The sequence below is a fragment of the Manacus candei genome, unplaced genomic scaffold (assembly GCF_025592945.1).
Source record: "Manacus candei isolate 608988 ecotype Guabito, Panama unplaced genomic scaffold, ASM2559294v1 h1tg000024l, whole genome shotgun sequence".
Classification (NCBI taxonomy): Eukaryota; Metazoa; Chordata; class Aves; order Passeriformes; family Pipridae; genus Manacus; species Manacus candei.
In genome coordinates, this window is record NW_026138072.1 from 1,267,077 (window position 1) to 1,285,953 (window position 18,877).

At 36.9% G+C, this 18,877-nt stretch overlaps 1 protein-coding gene and 1 non-coding gene across 7 annotated transcripts in view; both read left to right on the top strand.

The window, feature by feature from the left end:
* GLIS3 (GLIS family zinc finger 3) overlaps positions 1 to 18,877 on the top strand; it is a 160,107-nt gene that overhangs the window by 98,091 nt on the left and 43,139 nt on the right. For 5 of the 6 annotated variants that reach the window (XM_051788406.1, XM_051788407.1, XM_051788402.1 and 2 more), the window contains exons 4-5: positions 15,829 to 15,990; positions 17,250 to 17,360. The exons of the other annotated variant lie outside the window; for it this stretch is intronic. In XM_051788406.1, coding sequence (XP_051644366.1) covers positions 15,829 to 15,990; positions 17,250 to 17,360 — 273 coding nt within the window. The remainder of the gene's footprint in view (positions 1 to 15,828; positions 15,991 to 17,249; positions 17,361 to 18,877) is intronic. 6 annotated transcript variants of the gene reach the window in all.
* On the top strand, positions 11,040 to 11,111 carry TRNAE-CUC (transfer RNA glutamic acid (anticodon CUC)). Its single transcript has one exon. It is a non-coding gene; the product is annotated as a tRNA-Glu (tRNA).

Genomic DNA, 18,877 nt, shown 5'->3' on the forward strand with positions numbered 1-18,877 from the left:
TACTTTCAAGTGTTCCTTCCCTTTAGCTGTTTGAGGTTTTCTTTACTTGTTCTACAGAGGGATTAGTGGTGTCATTTGGTGACCCCATGTAATTTAGTTGGTACTGTTTCCACCTCTGCTGCTGTCAGAAGGGCAGGCTGTGGCATACACACAGGATGCTTGGTGGGCTCTGATCAGTCATTTACTTTCTTGCAGTGCAAAGGCCTGTTTAGTTTGACACTTGTACTGCTGTCAGAGGCAGTGAGGGTCAGTAGTTGTGGTAACAAATTAGTTTTGACAAGCTTAATGACCCTAGTGAAGAAAAGTCTGCAGCCTTGTTAGCAACAGCAGAATAATTGGTTAGCTCAGCCAAACAAGAAACATGGTAAAATCCCCGATCCTCTCTGGCAGGCCAATTACACCATTCAGCAGAAAAGGTGGAAGGTTGCCATTAGCTTCTAAAGTGATACAAAAGCATCAATGGGCTGTATTTCAATCAATTCAGTTTTGTTTGGTGGGATAGCAGGAGGCCGAAGGAAACAACTGAGCCTTTCAAATGGTGTTCATACAATAAATTGAAGTAGAAATCAAAGAGAAATCTTCGTAAGAGCCCTTTAGACCTCTATAGACAATAATGTCTCGCAATGATTTAGATAAGTATGTGTGTGTGTGTGTGTATATATATATATGTATGTATGTTGAACTAGCTAAATGAAAGACTTATTCAGGTTTTTCCCAGGTTTTCAGATTATAGGACAAAGCAACCAAAGTCAAGTAATAAAGTAATGTAAGTAGTGGACTAACAGCTGGCATGCACTTAGTGGAGAGTGTTTAATGTTTGATCTAAACATAGCTTTTGTAAAGAGAATACATCCACTATTGGGATGTAGCCTTAGCATCAGCATCCCATAATGTATGTTGGTTTTGGAAATACAGCATATTCTGTAAATAAGCATCAAAAGGTCACTGCTAGCAGAGCTATCAAAGGCAGTTAAATGTGGGACCTACTTATAAGAAAACAGTAATGGAGGAAAAAAAATATCTGTGTCACTGTCTTCTTACCAGCAGTGTTATAATTACCATCATTCTTCTTCATTGCTGGACTCTGATTCCCACTCTGAGTAATGATCAAAATAAATAAATTAAACCCTCACTTTTTCTTCAAATGTTCAGTTTTCTCCAGGAAATGAAAATTGCTGGTGAAGTACACCCAGAATTTCCACTGAGCCTTCCTTGAGTTATGTCTGACATCTGAAACTTGAGTGATCTTCAAAGATAAACCATTCTGGTTTGAATGCTCTATTGGTACATTGGATGGAAAGGGAAGAATAGAATACAGATATCATATATGTTTTTCACAGTGCTGCTGGTATGACTGGAGTCAGTAGGTGCCTAGTCCAGCATGATCCACCCTGAGATTGCCCATTCAGTTCAGTTTCTTGATTCTTCTTGATCTTTGAATCCATGCTGGTTTTCTCCTTACTCATCATTCCTTCCTTCTCCAACACTATACTCTCGTGTTTGTTACCTGAAAATAACCAGGCCTCTCCGCCTGTGAAGCTATTAATTACAAATACTTATCAGATGTATAAATCTGCTTAATATATTATATTTAAAATATAGGTATCAAATTTTCTCAGCCTACATTTGGACATCTGTCTAGAAATATGATGACCTTTTCAATAGAGTGTAAACATAGTTATTTTGGAACAGAAACTCCAAATAGGTCAAGTGCTAAAAAGCACTATAATGCTCCGTTTTCATCTGTTTTGTGGTGCACATCAACATGCACTTTTAGCATTTCTCTTGATTAGGAGGTGGGCATAATCCAATCTCAGTTACTCTTCTGTTTCCATTAGCTAATGCATCTGCTGTTCATTCTCGGTTAGTCTTTGTGTTGTGCACTTACCTGTATTTTTATCATCTGGCTTTGTGTTAATGGTACAAACCATTAAAATAGCAAATAAAGCTTGTATTATCAGTTAAAAAAAACAAGCACAATGGTTTTGTCCAACAGTGCAAAACCAGCTTTAATATCTGTTGTAACTTAGCTCTAAGACATCCTTTCACAGTGGGAAAAGATTAAATTCAGAGTCTTTTGAATGCTGTAATGATTCATGGGGAATGAGGTAAATGTTAAGTTGCCAAGGGGAAATACATACTAAAAAGAATACAATGTCCACCAAAGAGAGGAGACAATACAATTCTTAACGTCACACACTGGTGGTATGTTCTAAGGGTAGTGATTTGCTGAGTCATCCTTTTATTTTCCTTTGGTGAAATTCAAAGATTTTTGTCTTTGCCCTCAGAAAATTGCACAACTCATCCTCTATTTGTCCCTGTGAACCTTCAGGCATCTAGGGGTTTTGTTCTCTTTGGCTGTCCCCATGAGCAATAAAAAGTAGTACAGCTAATTTTGATCTGCTATTATCTAGAACGTTCTCTAGGTATTCCACAATCAGTTGGGGTGCCAGACATGCCGCTTAAATAAAGTCTTGTAACTCACTCAGTGAACACTTCACTTGAGGAATGGGCATATCTTTAGTAATATACCATGCTTACTGATCTTATTTTTCTTCCTGTCCCTATTTTGTGCATCTCATTCTTCTGCCTGGCCCTGCATGCTTTGGATTTATTCCCAAAGTGTTCTGCTTCTGTAAAGTCTGTAAACCCTTCAAGACTTTCCTCAAAAATGACATCTGTTGCATGGTAAGAACAAAATAATAAGATTAATCAAGGCTTGGGATTATTCCATTAACACTCTACATTTATTACTAAATTCCTCTATTTATTCTTTCTTGCCTTTGGCTCTGTAATGATCACTTAAGATTTGTCATAGATTAAGCCCCAGTTGCATGGTGAGAACCACTTCTGTGTAGGATGTGTAAAACACTCATGTACTTACACACTGAGGGGAAGAAATGCATTCCTAGATGCTTTGGAAGATCTGTGCTATAGAGCAAAGAAACTGGTCTAATCCTAAATTACTTAGGAATTTTCTTTCTGAGTCACTGCCATGCCACTTTTCTTAGGAGTCCCAGGGAAAGAAAAGGGTTCAGCACAAATGTAAGCTGTGCCTGACATGAAATCAGTACATGCTTGCATTATTAAGCCCTGTAGGGGTCTTCATTATTTTGAAGGTTGGTTGAGGGATGTAAATGTTGTAAGAATGATTTAACTTTATTAGAAAAATGGAAAATAAAAAAAAATCAACACCACAGTGTCTTTGTTAGCAAATTTCTCAACTTTTCCTGTATCAAATTTTTCAGAGTGGAGCAGCTTTTTTGACTCACCCGAGGGAACTGTTTTGCATTAATCCCTCACAGTCCCTTCACCACAGGCCTTTTGTCACAAGGATTTTGTTTACATAAGGCAGCATCTCAGTAGATGGGACCAAAAGTCCCTGTATGTGTGACTTAAATGAGTGCAGGGATCCATCCACATAGGTTTTGCATTACCTTATCTTCTGGGTTTGGAAACTGGAACCTTTTGGTACAGTCTATGTGGCAGAAGGAATAATGACCCTATAGTGAGTCAGAAAACACCGTCATTGGCATTGCCCTGAGCCAGAAGCTGTTGACTGCTGAGCTATTTAAAAAGAAATGTATGTGCCCCACACACAGTTTTACAACCGGTGTGTGCCACCAGCTCTACAGGGTACAGTCCAGCTCCAATCCTCGCCTGGTGCTTCAGGTGGTGTACTCTGTGCTCAGCCTTGTGCTTGAACCTCATACCCTGTCCCTGGTACCCAGCCATGTCTGTTGATTTAGATGAGGCCTTACCTCCTTCCAAACCAAGGTCTAGCCTAAATATTTGTGCTCTCAGATTTGGCATCACATTGTTATCTCAGGCATCAGCTTTAACTCACTAGGGGCAGCCTGAGTGAGGTGACTGCTGTATGTCCTGACTGCAGCCATGGCCCAACCCAGGCTCCTGGTCCTACTCTGACCACGAATAAATTACCTGAAATACAGCCCTGACCACCTTCACCATGTGATTTCTGCTGACACCAAATGTTTTCTGCTATCTGCTTTGAGACATGTCTGCAAGAGGCAAGATATTCTGGTGCCTGTAAATTGATTTACAGGTGATGCAGTATGTACTCAGTTTGTTGGAATGGAGGGATGAGCTTTGCTGGCATTAAATAGGGTGTCAGAAAGCTGTAAACCCTAACCTGAAGTTCACACTGCTTCCTTACTGTTTTTTTCTGATGTTGAGAGAGAGGAGGAAGAGGAGGAACAGCAGCCTTGTTTTCTTTCTTGTTGTATGTGTTTGTACATATTGGTCTTTTGCACTTGGGCATACTGCACCAAAAGGAGGAAAATAACTTCTAAAAGTTTCTCTTGCTGTTGTTTTTACTGTCATGAAATCACAGCAAAATTTTTTTACAATTTGACAAGGCACATACAGGCAAGGGGATTTACTATCCCCCAAGGAGGATGATGCCTATTTCTGCTTTTAGCATTACTTTTGACTTGTGTCTTTTTCATCAAATTATCTTAATTTTCATTTTAAATTCAAAGCATGATTATATTTCAATAAACGCTACTGCAAAGAAATAGTAAACAGTAACCAATACTTTACCTTTTCCAACTTTTGGCCTCTTCTATTGATTTTCTTATCCCTGGGTAACTCATACCCATCAGTCAGATCTGTCAGTTGTTCTGAAAATCTTTTTCCTTCTGAGGCCACGCCACACTGAAGAACTGCATTGCCAGCACATCTTCTCACAGTTATGGCTCGCTTGCCTCACATCCACATGGCCTTCGGTCTTACTCTTTTGAATCTGGAGAGCTTGCTCACCAGGTGGGTTTCTGTAAGCTTTTCTAGCTCTCTTTTTAAGGCTTATAACATGTGGGAATATTGTCTGAGTTGTCATAAATTTTGAGATTTAGTTGCACATAGTAAAAAATGTATCTTCAGCTGAACAAATTAAATGAAGCAAAAAAAGCTTCCTTCTGCCTTTATTCTTGTTACACTTCCCTAACAGGGCAAAAGATTAAAGAATACATACTCCAGATTTGAAAAGAATTTCTGATTTCTGTTCTTTCTCCATAAAATACAGGGCTTAATCCTTTCTGTAAAGATTTTTTTTTCTTCTTTTTTTTTTTTAAGCTAAACAAACAGGATCTAATTGAAAAAAAAAAAAGCTGAGAGTGCTCAACAGTCAAGAATAGAAAACAGTTACTGAGCTTGGAAGGGCATTTTGAATGTTGCTGAAGGTTTTCATGTGGTTTATTTGTGGGGTAAGAAAGAAACCTCCTCTTGCTCTTTGCTATTCTGATGGACTCCCACTGATTACAATGCAAGCACTTTTGCCTTGTTTTCCACAACTGTTCTTTTCTGCAATCTCTCTCTGCAGTTGTGAGGTGAGTGTTCTGTGCTGTGCTATGAAAAGAGAGTTGTGTAAGTAGCTCTGCTCAGAGCAAGGGAAAGTGAGGGTTTAAAATGGAATTGTATTACTGATTTCCCCTTTAGCAGGGGACAAAAGGGGAAGAAGATGTAAAGCTACGTTGCTAAACAGCTCAAAATGCATTTCACTTTCATCTTTTGGATACTTAGTTTAAATTACCTATTGCAAATAAGAGTACAGAGGCAAGTTTCTGGTATTATTTTTAGACTAATACAGCAGAATCCCACTGTTAATGCCCTAAAAGGTGCTGCAGAACTGTTCAGCCAGCAACATTATGAGCTGAGGTATTATAATTATCTTGGCTTGGTACCTAAGGCTTAATAAACTAATTCTACATTCCTTGCATATCCAGAATTCTCACTGATTTCAGTGGCAGTGGTGTATATTCAGGTAATGCAGAATTGGGATCTGGTTTTTATGACAGAACTGTTATAGTATGGGCTTGCAGTAATACAGCCATGCTAAGATTATTTAAGAATTCACATTTGCCTCAATTTAATTTGCTTATATTTTTGCTGAATAGTAGCTTATAGGGAGCTTTCTCTTTCAGTTTTTTTTTCAGTAGCCATAGATACTAATCTGAATACTTTTCAATAAAGCATCTATTAATCTGATTTAGAAATGGTGTGCTTTTAATTTAGTACTTTTTAAAAGTTCCGAAACTCATAAAATGAACATTAAAATATGATCTTTTTATACTTTATAGTTACATTTTAGGGTATGTGGGTTGAAATTTAAATACCACATATTGTGTTTTGGACCCTTCAGACCATTCAAGGGAATGTGATAAAACTGTAACCCCAAATTAATTACTTGAAGTGTCAGAAAATGCTGAATATTTAGTGATGTCTGTGGCCCTGACTGTACCTTCTGTATGCTTTACATGCATCCAAATAGTTAGAAGTATCACAAGGTAATATACCCTTGTTTCCTTTTATGGAAAATTATCAGGATTAAAATTTCTCATGAATATCACTGAGATGTCATTATCACTGTAGAGAGTAAGTCTTTGTGAAACAGAGGTAGAAAAAATCAATATGTGTCATGTCTGTTTCCCAAATGGTTGAAAATTTGAAGTTAGTAATGTAGTTAGGGAATAAACAAGTAATTCTTATAGCCATGTATCCAAGTATAGTAGATGACCATAGCTATAAAGATGCACACATTTTATTGAAAAAAAAAATCCCAACCGCAAAACTCCTCAAAAAACCCAACCCAACCCAAAACCTGCTAAAAAGCAGTGCAAGAAAAAAAACTTTGAAATAATTTATTTAAAGTGAATTTATTTGGGACGACAATACTTATAATTTTTTGGTCACCACTGAAAATTTTTTATAAATATGGCAGAGATTCTGGCAGAGTGTAACAAAAACAGTCCTTTCTACATTATGAACTAAGTGGACCCTGAATACACCATGGATTGAATAGCTGGAACTTATTAATTCCACAATAGACCTTCAAGAAACATTACCTCCCTGATGTCAAATAAATTATGTCATATGAAATTTGCAAAAAATTCTGTTCCCGATGAGGTTGTTGTTACATAATGGAGAATATAAGACTTTTTAGTCCTTGAAATCAAACAATATGCCTCTGTGTATCCCTCTGAAAAAGCATACTTTGAGAAACACAATCCTAAAAGCATTATACACTGGAACAGTTATTTTCATGATGAAATACTGTGCTTATATGTGTAAATTAAAGTAGTGTTTATGCTAGAGGTTATATATGATTGATCCAATTTGGCAGAAAAAATAGTGCAACAGGTATGTAAATATTGTATTAAAATTGAGATATTTGCCTTTTTAGTATATCATTTGGTGCATTTTTCAAGTGAAACTCAAAGTTCTAAATTCCAGTCAAGGTTTGGCCAAGTGTATTTATTTCTCCTAATGATGCCTCTTGCTGTATGCATTGTGCTTAAAGTGTCCTCAGGCACTTTCCATTAAATTATACCTTATGCTTTTGATTTATTAAAACCTCTTTAACCAGACCCTTTAAGTAACTGCAGCATCAGTTTGTTAAAATTGGAGCCTTTCAAAGTTTTTTTCCCAGAATAACTTAAGTACATGATTTCTTTGGACACAAAGTTAGCGTTTGTACTGTATCCTGGCATGTTTTCTCTAGGCAAATGCTGCACTCAGGAACTATCAAATACATCTCTCACTGCCCATTTTGCTCTTGACAGTGATCTGTATGGGTTTTTTAATTAAAAAAAAAAAAAAACCAAACCCACCAAACTGTAAGAAAAGTGAGTTTTTACTGTGTAAACAATAAATGGAGTTTACCCAGAGAGCCTATGCCAGATAGCAGCTGGCCTTGTGTACATTTGCTGAAGGTAAAAAACCCCTCATATCCAGGTCTCTAAAACACTCTGCTAAAAGTTTTACAGTATGAGCTCTGAGCGATGTACCATTAAGTGAGAGTTTACTAATACTCTAGAGGATCATCTTAGTGCTTTCTTGGCTGTAATATCCTTATATCTGTGAAAAGTGGCAATCAAGTGTTAATATTTTCAAATAACTGTAAGAAAAAAATACTTTTGTAGAACATCATGCAAGTTTGTATTTTTCAGTCCCAGTGTGTATGTTTATAGATAGGGTAAGATAGGACAGGACAGAATCAAATTTTAGTCCTTTGTGAAATGTACAAAGAGCAAAATACCCTAAAACAACAGAATCTTCCCAGTGCTAATGTGATTTACACTACACTACTTTGAAAGCCTATGGTCTCAATTTATCATGTACCTCTGGCATGAAATCCTGTAGAGAACTGCAATACAGAAATGCACGTTTGAATTTGTATTGGAGGGGAAGATAGTGTTCCTGCATATATTTTTTAAAATATCTGCAAGGAAATAACTGGTTCTTTGCTTGACAAAAGGTTGTTTCATTCTTGCACATCTACAAGAAGGAAGAAGTATTCAAATCTGTATGACTTCTCTGGGGCTTAACAGTAACAGTATCTGCTTTAACAGTGAACAACTTTTAATAGAGAAAGCTGAATGAATGCAGATAATGACCTCAGTTTCAAGAGGGTCAAAGACAACCTTTTAGAAGAGAAAGAAAGGAGTAAAACCAGGAAAAAAAACCCCAAAACAGCATCACAGTCTTCCAAAAGGAAGTAATGAAAGAATTCCCAAAATGTTAATTTTTTTCTCTAATGGTTTCTGTACCATATGCTTTTTGAATCACTAGCAGCTGATGTTTTCAGTAATAGTTCCTTTTGAAAGGACTTGTCATAATATTTACCTTCTCTACAGCAACAGAAATAGCTTCTGAGGCTGAAATGGCCATGCTTAATAGGACTGACAAAAACAAGAGACATTTCCATGGTGAATGAATCTCTTGACATCATTATTTCAGGGGATAAATAACGTTCAATGCACTGTGCTTAATTTCAAGTGAGGTATTTGTGTCCTTAGGCATGATGTTACCTAGAAAATAAGATGTTACTGTGTGCTACAGATCTCTAGAATGTGAGAAGTATGAAGATCTCTGGGGATCTTAGATGAAAAGGAGAAAAAAGCATGCTACATTTATCAAAAACACAGAAATAAAAGAGCCATCTGTAGAAAGAGTTCTCAAAACAGAAGAGTGTTATGGGTGGAGAAAGTTGCTTATCCACTTTCCTCTTCTACTTTTACTGCGATTTGGTGGCATCCTTAATCCACTGTCCTATCAAAACTGACACCAGAATGTTCTCTGTGAATTTGGATCCCCTTGGAAAGGAGATTAAAATTGAATTTTATTTATACACTCAAATAATCTGCCTGCATACGTAATTACTCAGCCAAGTGTGTACAGTGTGACCAGTAAAGTGAGATTTTGTTCATAGAGAATGCAAAAACCTAGGCTCTCATGTACATCTGTCTAAAAAAGTAACCTGATTCAGTTTCCCAAATGAACCAATGTGTAGGTCTTTGCTCTGCATTAATATACCCTCTTTTTCCATTTATTTCATTGCCTTTAGAATTATAGTAGCAGCATGTAGCTCTCCTTACTTAAAAAAATACCCAAAGAAATGGTTGTATTGGAAAACTGAAGTCAGACTAGGGTATAGTTTATTAATCTTGTTCTATCCCTACAGACACATACAAAAAAGCATTATGTGCTGCTTAGTCAAAAGCTCTTAAAATATGAGCCTTACAGCTGTTAACACTGACTAGTCCCATAAGTCTTAATCTGACTAATAATATGAACTTTCTTTTACATCTATTGAGTATAATAAGCCTTTTAAAGTAGGGAGTACAAAGAAGATAAATAACAATCTCCTTTAGATTTTGTCATGGTCTGTGATTATCTTTTGTTTGCATTTGTACTTATGCTTGCTGGATCATAAAATTTTAAGGAATCTAGCAGAAAAACATGAAGTGAGGATATTGCAGTGGAGGGAACCTTCTTTTTTAAGAGGAAAAACAACCTGACTAATTACTTGTTGACTTCAGCAAGCTCTGGACCAAATTGCTGTTGAAAGACTGGACAAACAGGCATCTACTATAATCTGTGCAAAACATATAAACATAGCATGTCATTGTTTACTAGAACAAAGAATTCCAAGACTTTGTATCATTTCATAAGATTAACTATAAAAGCAAAAATAAATGCCAGCCTTTGCATAGTTTTGAGGAAAATATGTAGCCTTATGTAAGCTCGGTGCATTCACCAAAGCATTCAACCACCACATTAGAAAATGTGTTCTGTTCAGATCGATGCTATAATGAAGTGCTGCTCTGAATGCTACATTTTCTCCCATTTAAACACTTAAAGGGTTAAAAGCACTGCACTTACTTTACCATAAATGAACCTGGGCTTTTAAATCTCAGCTGTGGCATACCGCCTCCTTGTTGGGGAGCACCTGATGTCAGCAGTTTGAATGATGTCTGACACTAATTATGTGTCATTCACAAGATTGCCAGGCAGGAAAGCCTGAGGGAATAAAAATCTATTTGAAAGATTTTCATATGAGGTCTTACTCTCAATTTTTTGAAAGCACTTATATCTCTTGCAGAGCAGCACCTTGGTAATACTGTTGAGAAAGGAAAATACTTTAAAACCTATTAATTAATGCTTGAAATGCATTGCTCTTGTTTGAAAGCCGTATCAGGAACAGCTTTTATATCTGTTAGTGTGTTAAATACAAAGCTGGGGAAAGACACTTTGTCCTTGTCATACCACTTGCCTTGGTGCTGACACAGGAGAACATACCTAGTCAGCATGTCAAAGCATTCAAAATTTACTGACAGATAGACATAAAACATTGTTAAATAATTAATTTGCCCTTGATCTGCTAATAAATCTTAGAAAATGCTACATGACTACTAAACAATTCTTGTTTGGGACTTTATGCATATGTTACCCCAGATTTATTTTTCCCTATTCATTTTTAAGGATACCGTTCCTTCCATTTGCATATATGCATTCGTGTATGACAGCATTCCCTAAAATCTAGAAATGGCTGATATTTTTATTGAGATAACTTCCTTCAAATTCTAGGATTTAAAACTTTTATTTGCCCTGCCTATGGTCAGTTTATGAATATTACAAAAGTAAGCAAGTCAAGCAGCTTGTCAAGCCAATCTCAGACAGTAATTTGCTGTTATAAATGGGGTCGGGTCAGTGACCAGACACTGTCTGGGGTAAGGGGTTCCCTGGTGGTCTAGTGGTTAGGATGCAGCGCTCTCACCGCCGCGGCCCGGGTTCGATTCCCGGTCAGGGAACTCCCCCGGGCAGATGGAGCTCGTCAGCCCTGTAAGGCCATCCATCTAAGAGAAGGTCACTCTAAACAAACCTACGTCCTGAGGACCTCACTGCCACTGTCCAAGCTCGCTCGGCCCCGGCAGATGAACCTCAGGATTAAAGGGTAGGTTCAGTTCAGCGCACACTGTGTCTCACCTAAAAAATCCACTGCGCAGGCTCGAAGGCCTTACCCACATTTGCAAAGCCCTGTATCTCCAGCGCGCTTGTAACAAATGTGGGTGGAGACCTTTCCTGGATCTTTGTTTGCGAAGACTGGCCATGATGATGATGATCTGGGGTAAGAGTCCATCACTTCTTCCAAGTAAAAAGTGATAGGACAAAAGAAAACAGCTTCAAGTTGTGCCAGGAAAAGATTAGATTGGATATTAGGAAAAATTTCTTCACTGCCAAGCTTGGAACAGGCTGCTCAGGGAAGTGTCAGAGTCACCATCCTTGGACCTGGAAAATGTGGCGCTTGGTGACTTGGTTTAATGGTGGACTTGGCATTGATGCATTAACGATTGGACTTGATCTGAAGGATCTTTTCCAACCTAAACAATTCCATAGTTCTGTTATTTTAAGGCTCAAGAGTGCTTCACTTTTTCTCAAAATAGTGGTCCTAAGTAGGTAAACTTTGTACATTTAACGGGGACTAGTAGGGCTACAAATACTGAGAATATCCCACTGATACAGATGATCTGTTTGACTTTGCTGGATTATTGCATTATAAAAAGGTGGACTGTAAGTCAGCCAAATGCGAAGCAATGCAAGCAGGAATGAAAACATATAGCGTATAGGTAGGAATATGTGAAGATTTTTAATATCATATACTATTAAGCTATAGTTAGATTAAGAACAAGCTAAGCTGCCTGTTGACTTTCAGAATCAAGAATCGATACTTTTCAGTGAATGGATAAGAGCTCAGACAGATGATGTTTCCCAGAACAAGGTCTTCAGTCCTTATTACACTGGTAATCAACCTTTTACAGTGAAAACTAGCTAATTTCTTAATCACTTGGCCACTAAATATCTGCTACTAATATTAAAGTATTCACACAGGTATTACCAAGCTGTTCTTGCAGTGTAAGGGTCTAAATGTATTTCACAGAGAAGGTTGCTGTCTAATGCCAGGCAGGGCTCAGAAGTGCATGGTGCATCCAGCAGGACTTTGCATGTTGCACAGGTTATTTTCTATAAATCTATGTAATTGTCATTTTACAGGATGGATTGCCTGGTATGATGAACACCATCTCTGTGTATACAAAGATGAACAGTACATTCATGAGAAAATTAGTGTTTTAAAGTCACAACACTGCTTTTGCTTTCTGTTGACATGCTTTACCTGTCACTGTAAATATATTATTTCTTGCTTTTGACAATTATCCTTATAAAAAGAGATCCCAAGTTTAGGAAGTACAGAGAGGAAATTTTCTATATGAGCTACTTAATGGTTTCAATTTGCATGCAGCAGTAAAAGTAATAGCTCTGATTTCTGTAGCGCAGTTTAGGAAAACATTACACATAATACTTGCAAAAAATCTGTTTTAATCTGGGATATATTTAGGAGTGTTAAACAGATTCAGAATGCTAAATGTATACCATATACTTAAGTGACTAGCTGTAATAAAGGTGTTACATCCTCCTCTTCAACAGCAGTTAATAACTTAGAAAACTGTGATGAATTTCATTTCAAAATACAACTACCAACTACCTGACCTTTTTCCCCCTTAAGCAGTTGTGTCTTGTCTGGAATACTTTCATTGAAATCTTTTTATTGGGATAGAATGTATATTCTGTGTTGTTGAAAAGAGTATCTTTTCATTCCTTTTATCTTAAGCATTGGAGATTCCCAAGGCCTCAAGAAATTTAGTTTATAGAGTAAACATTTGTTAACTGTTGAGTAAAGATGGTCTTTCTAAAAATTACAGGCTTACAGTGTCTGTGTTTAGCTACAATGACTTTTTCAACAGTACACAACTATATATAGCCTTGTGAATATGCTACACATTAGTTAAGGGCTGTGGAGAGAAGAGAGAACTTCAGAGTATCTTTTCTCCTTCCAGGTTGTGCCCAGCAATGTAGGAGTGTTTAGAAATAACAATTCTTAAATTTGTAACATTCCCCAGTTCTGCTTAGTTAAACGTTTTTACCCTTTTAAAATCAATACTAATTTTACCATCTCATAAACAATCATTTACACCTGTTTAAGTTTGTTTGCGTACTTGAAGATTTGGAGTTTAATAACCTGTGAAATAAACAAATCATTTTCATTGGTCTGAAATTGAAATTCATGGTTGCTTGAGATCCTACAATTTATCTCATACTTATATACAGCATAGTTATAGTCATTAGAATGGAAGGTTGTTCTTTTATGAAGTTATTACAAAATAATAACTTGTCTCCATAAGATAGGCTAATCAGTAGGTTTCTTTCTAATTTTAACATAAGTGGTCTTGAATTATTTTGCTTTTTGAAGGTTTAAAACTGAAAGAGTACATTTAGATTAGAAATTAGGAAGAAATTCTTTATTGTGAGAGTAGTGAGGCATTGGAGCAGGTTGCCCAGAGGAGTTGTGGCTTCCCCACAGCTGTGTCTGGAAGTGTTCAAGGAGATGCTAGATGGGGCTCTGAGCAACCTAGACTAGTAGAAGGTATCCCTGTCCATGGCAGGGGAATTGAAAATAGATTGTATTTAAGGTCCCTTCTGACCCAAACCATTCTATGATTCCATGATCTTATGATTCATTTGTAATATCAATTTTTAGCTCTCATGCTTTTATGCTTTCTCCATCAACTCTTTACTTTTTCCTAGAGAAATGTGGTATTTTTATCCAGGCAATTGTAAGAGATATCTGTCTTTTTTATTTTATTTATCCTGTAACATTTTCTAATAATATATCACTAAAATTAAAGATATTTTTACACTTGCAGTAATTTTATGTATGCATGCTAAAGCTTCACACCGTTTGTACAAGCATAAATTAATGTTCAGTCATCAAAATTGGATAACCTGAAAAGCATGGTAGGTTTGCTTTGGATATAGGGATGGAATATAAATAAAAAGCTTCATAGGTTGATGCATTTTCTGAAATGGATGTGTGGGAAAGATAATTTGTAATTATGGTAGAGCAGGGGTGGTTGATCCTGTTTCTCAAGCTTTAATTACTTAAGCTCAATTTTAATATTGCTATTTTATAGGTAATGTGATTTATACTTTATTCTTTAAACTTGTAACTCTGTCTTGCATTGATCAAAATGCAGATGTGCTTAAAATTAAAGGATAAAAATTTTATATCCTTTTTTCCCTTTTTTAAAGTATGTTACAGATTTGTAAGAAAGCCATGCTACTTATGATCAATTATGTCAGTGTTTTCCTACCTCTGCTTTTGTAAACCTACACACTGAATAATATATTATAAATTTATAATATAAATTTGTTTGTGTTGTTCTGACATCAAAACAGTCTGTTTCTTTTCAGTGAATGAAGTTAATGTGTAGTGAAATGATGGAAATTGACAATTTCTTAGCTTTAGAAATTTTGACATCTCTGTACTGCATTATTGTTTTTGCAAGTATACAAGAACCTCAATCTATCATGTCATGCAGCAGATGCTCTAGATGCTTCACAGTAGAATATGCAGCAGCTGAAACTCATAAGATTAACTGATCCTGACTGATAGAATTTTAGGAAGCCTATACCTCTGATATTCATAAATATTTAAGTATAATTGAAATCAAGTGTATATAAAAATGCTGGTGTTAAATGATGTTTTTCAGTTTCCCTTAGGATAAAATATACTATGGGAACATGATAGATGAAGAACTGGTTTTCTGTTCATATAAACTTAGATTTCTCTACAGATGCAGTACTTGATTAGGTACAGAAGTACTGTGCCATGTGGTTATTGGTTACCCATAAGGTTTATATCCTATTTTGACGGGCTTACATTATTTTTAGTACCTCATACATTTACTCATGGCAGAAAGGTAAAGACATATTTCCGAAATCATTTTACTTTTTACATCATCATTAGCAAGGCAGAGCAGACTGACATTTTTCTGCATCTGACCCTGAGATTAGCTCAGGTGGTCAGAGTATGGTGCTAATAACACCAGGGTTGTGGGTTTCATTCCCCTATGGACCATTCACTTAAGAGTTGGACTTGATAATCTGTGTTGGGCCCTTCCAACTCAGAATAATCTGTGAAATCTCTGTGTGTAGTGTGTCTTTGCTGTTGCAAAGGTGGGGTTGGTACAAAGAGATGCCTCTTTTGGCTTAGTTGCTAGTATCTAAAGAAGCCCAGAGCTAAGATAAGGGTAGTTAGAAGAGGACTTGGGAACCTCATGATGGCTCCTTTGCTTTCTGTGAGCTATGAGAAGGAGAATCAGCTGGCTCTGTGTTTCCCAGATAGGAGCTGTGCTCTCAGCTGACTGGTCTCTTTGGGTCTCAATATCCCATCTGTAAAATGTAGGACATGCTTCCCTAATTCAACCATGTGCAGGGAGGATACATACATTCTTACAGTCTTGAAGTGGTTTGAACACTGCTACAACAGCCACTCTGAGAAACCAGGCTTTCCTCAGCTCTGGAGAGGTACCCAGCTGTAGCAGGCTGGAGGTCTCTGCATGTCCTTTCACACTCCTGTTTGGTGTTTGCTGTGTGTGCCTTCCGTTGAAATAATTTCTTTTTCTTTTCTAGTTTAAGGGTTGCAAGAAAGCCTTTTCCAGACTAGAAAATCTCAAGATTCACTTAAGGAGCCATACAGGTGAAAAGCCGTACCTCTGCCAACACCCTGGCTGCCAGAAAGCATTCAGCAACTCCAGTGACCGCGCCAAACACCAAAGGACACACTTGGAGACTGTAAGGATACAGCATTCCCCTTGCAGTCCCCCGTACATTAGACCATGTGGTCCTTTCCTAGAGCTTGGTGAGAGCGGGTAGCCCATAACCTTAGAGACAGGAGGGTGGAGTGTCTAATGAGGCTGTTGAAGCTGTTTCAGAAGTGATCCAGTAATGTAAGTGTGGAAGAAGATGGGTCAAGCTAGTTGATAAAAAAGCTACAGGTCTGTGGTCTTTGCTGCAGGTAGAGGCAGTAACTTTCTCCCACTTAGCTGATCTTTAGGGAAACTGAAACAATCTGCGATAATAACTGCTCTTCTTTGACAAAAAGCTAAGGCTGGTGCATGTACCAGAAAGTCAAGAGAGGAAGAATAATTTTGCAAATCTAAAAATTTTTATACCAACAAACTGTTGCTTGTAAATTTGAGTCACAGCTGAGATTTGTTTCATAACTTTTGTTTCATAACATGTTTTGTCAGAGAAGAGCCTTTTCCCGGGGGCAGGAGTCCAGAAGTAAAATTACAACAGTGCCATTTGAATGCCCTTAAATGCCTGTTAAAAAATAAATTATCCATTTTGAATAGTCAATACTATGGCTGGCAAGTTAATCATTTGTACAAAGTGTTTTTGGAAATGCTTTGTGAAACATAAATTACTAAATTGCAAAATAGCTAATTTCAGGAAACAGTTGGACCTGATTTTCTAAGGTGACATATTAGAAAATGTGAGCTGAAGGAGTTGGTCTTGTACTTCCCATAAGAATGTGTATTTTTGTTATGTAATACTTTTGAAACTATGGTATTCAATGCTTGGTTTGGTTTTTGCTTGCTTTCTTTCTAATATAGTAAACTAACACTTTTTCTTGGTCTCTTTTTCTAAAGCAGATCCTTCTGTAATCCTAAAAAGTCTTTCTGGGCATTTACTTCAGTTTCTTTTCCTGGTTCACTAAAGACTGTAGTTTCTGATTAAGTCAAAGATTACTCTGAGGGTGAAAGAATTGTGAGTATATCTAGCAATATTCATTGTACTAATTACAAAAAAAAAAAAAGGTAACAATGAAAGGTGCCATAAGGAAAGCTTTCCTTTGGTTTGTCTGCCTTAAAAGCCTTAATTTCATGCTTTCCCTTTCTAACAAATTACTAAGCATTCTGCTTGTAATAGTGTACGTTTGTGTTCTGTAGTAATGTGGTTTGCAGCATCCCAAGGCGCAAAAGGGATTCTCTTGTGTTAAAATAATCTGTGATTTAACAGCAGCTTTGTCCTTTTTCTTTTCGACTTAGAAACCTTATGCGTGTCAGATTCCAGGATGTACTAAGCGATACACCGATCCAAGTTCCCTGAGAAAGCATGTGAAAGCCCATTCTTCTAAAGATCAACAAGTCAGGAAAAAGGTAAATTTCCTACTGTCTTGACTGGTGTAAAGCTTACGTGGAGAAGTCATTGTTATAATATTAGATGTTTCAATGCATCTTCAAGTACTTGTGCTGATTTCAGACTGTTCATTAGGAAAAATGTTAATAGGAAATAGTAGATTCAGTTTGTATATAGCTGATTTCATCTTTGACTTAGTGAGTCTACCTGTTCTAATGCTTTATGTTTTCTGATGTGATGGTTAATCACTAGCCATGCATAACAAGGCAAATAAAAGTAATCTTTGCAAACAGAAATTTTCAGTTTTAAATTCTGTCACTTGGTAAATATACAGTATTAAAAAATACTGACCAGTCTCAGATGGAAGGATGGATTTTGAGGCAGTACGTGAGATTAAACTCTAAATTTTATTTTCATATCCCAGACACTTGCAATACCAAGCTATTTCACAATATCAGTTCCCTGTGGATATCAAGTCCATGAATCAAGAACTGTTTTATATGTTTAAGTATATCTCTGAAAAGCTAAGTTGTGACCTAAGGGAATTATTTTTTTTTTTTAGCATTTTTCATTATAGCTCCAATTAATCACTGGCACTATTTCATTGGATTGTTTAGATCATTAAACATAAAAGTCTAAGCTTTTAGTTTAAAGGAACCTGGTCCTGATAAAAGGGCAACATGCATGAACTGATTTAGGGACCTTTGAAATGTCAACACTATGTTGAACAAGTTATAATTTAGAAGTTTTAGAATTAATTGTACAGCCATTCATAGCAAGTAGCCAGAAAAGTGCTTCATGCAGCACAGGAAGCACTGAGTGGCAGTATTTAAAGCTGCAGTATGCAAATAGGAAGAGTAAGTTTTGATTCAATGGTTTGTTGAAGCAACATGTCAATCTCTGAGGAGCTGACCTGTAGTATTCATGAGAAATTTCCTTTAAACTTATGAATGCCCACACCTGCATCAGAGATGAAGTAAATAAGCGTTCATTTTCACCTTAATGAGTAGTTCTTTGGCTCCCTTGTTCCTGTGCACGCTGCCCGGAGGCTGGTCTGCCAAAGGAGATTTGCAAGCCTTGTTCTGCCTGTCCCAGAGGGCAACTCAGCCACCCAGACACCATCTTTTACAAGCTTGTAAATTAAATGCTAATCAGTTCAATTCATTCTGAGAAATTTGTGTGATGCCTCAACTAAAACTGGCGTAATGGACCTGAATTCAGGTATTTAACTCCACTGTATCGTTACTGTCATTGATGGCAAAATAATGTGTTATCCCCTCTCTCATTTTGCTGTATTTCACTCCTGTGTCAGATTTTCCTTCCTGCATTTCATTCGCTATTTGATTTTGCTCAGTTTTCATTCCCTCTTTGTGCCAGACAGTTTAAACTTAAACCTTTTTACTCCTCACTTGACTCTCTGTGGGCACATTCTAGACTTATCCCCCATTTTTTCATCCCTCTTTGATAAGGATTTGTTTATGCTTATTGATGACCTGAGCTAATATGGAAGGGGAAATAAGCCAAACCTCCACAAAAA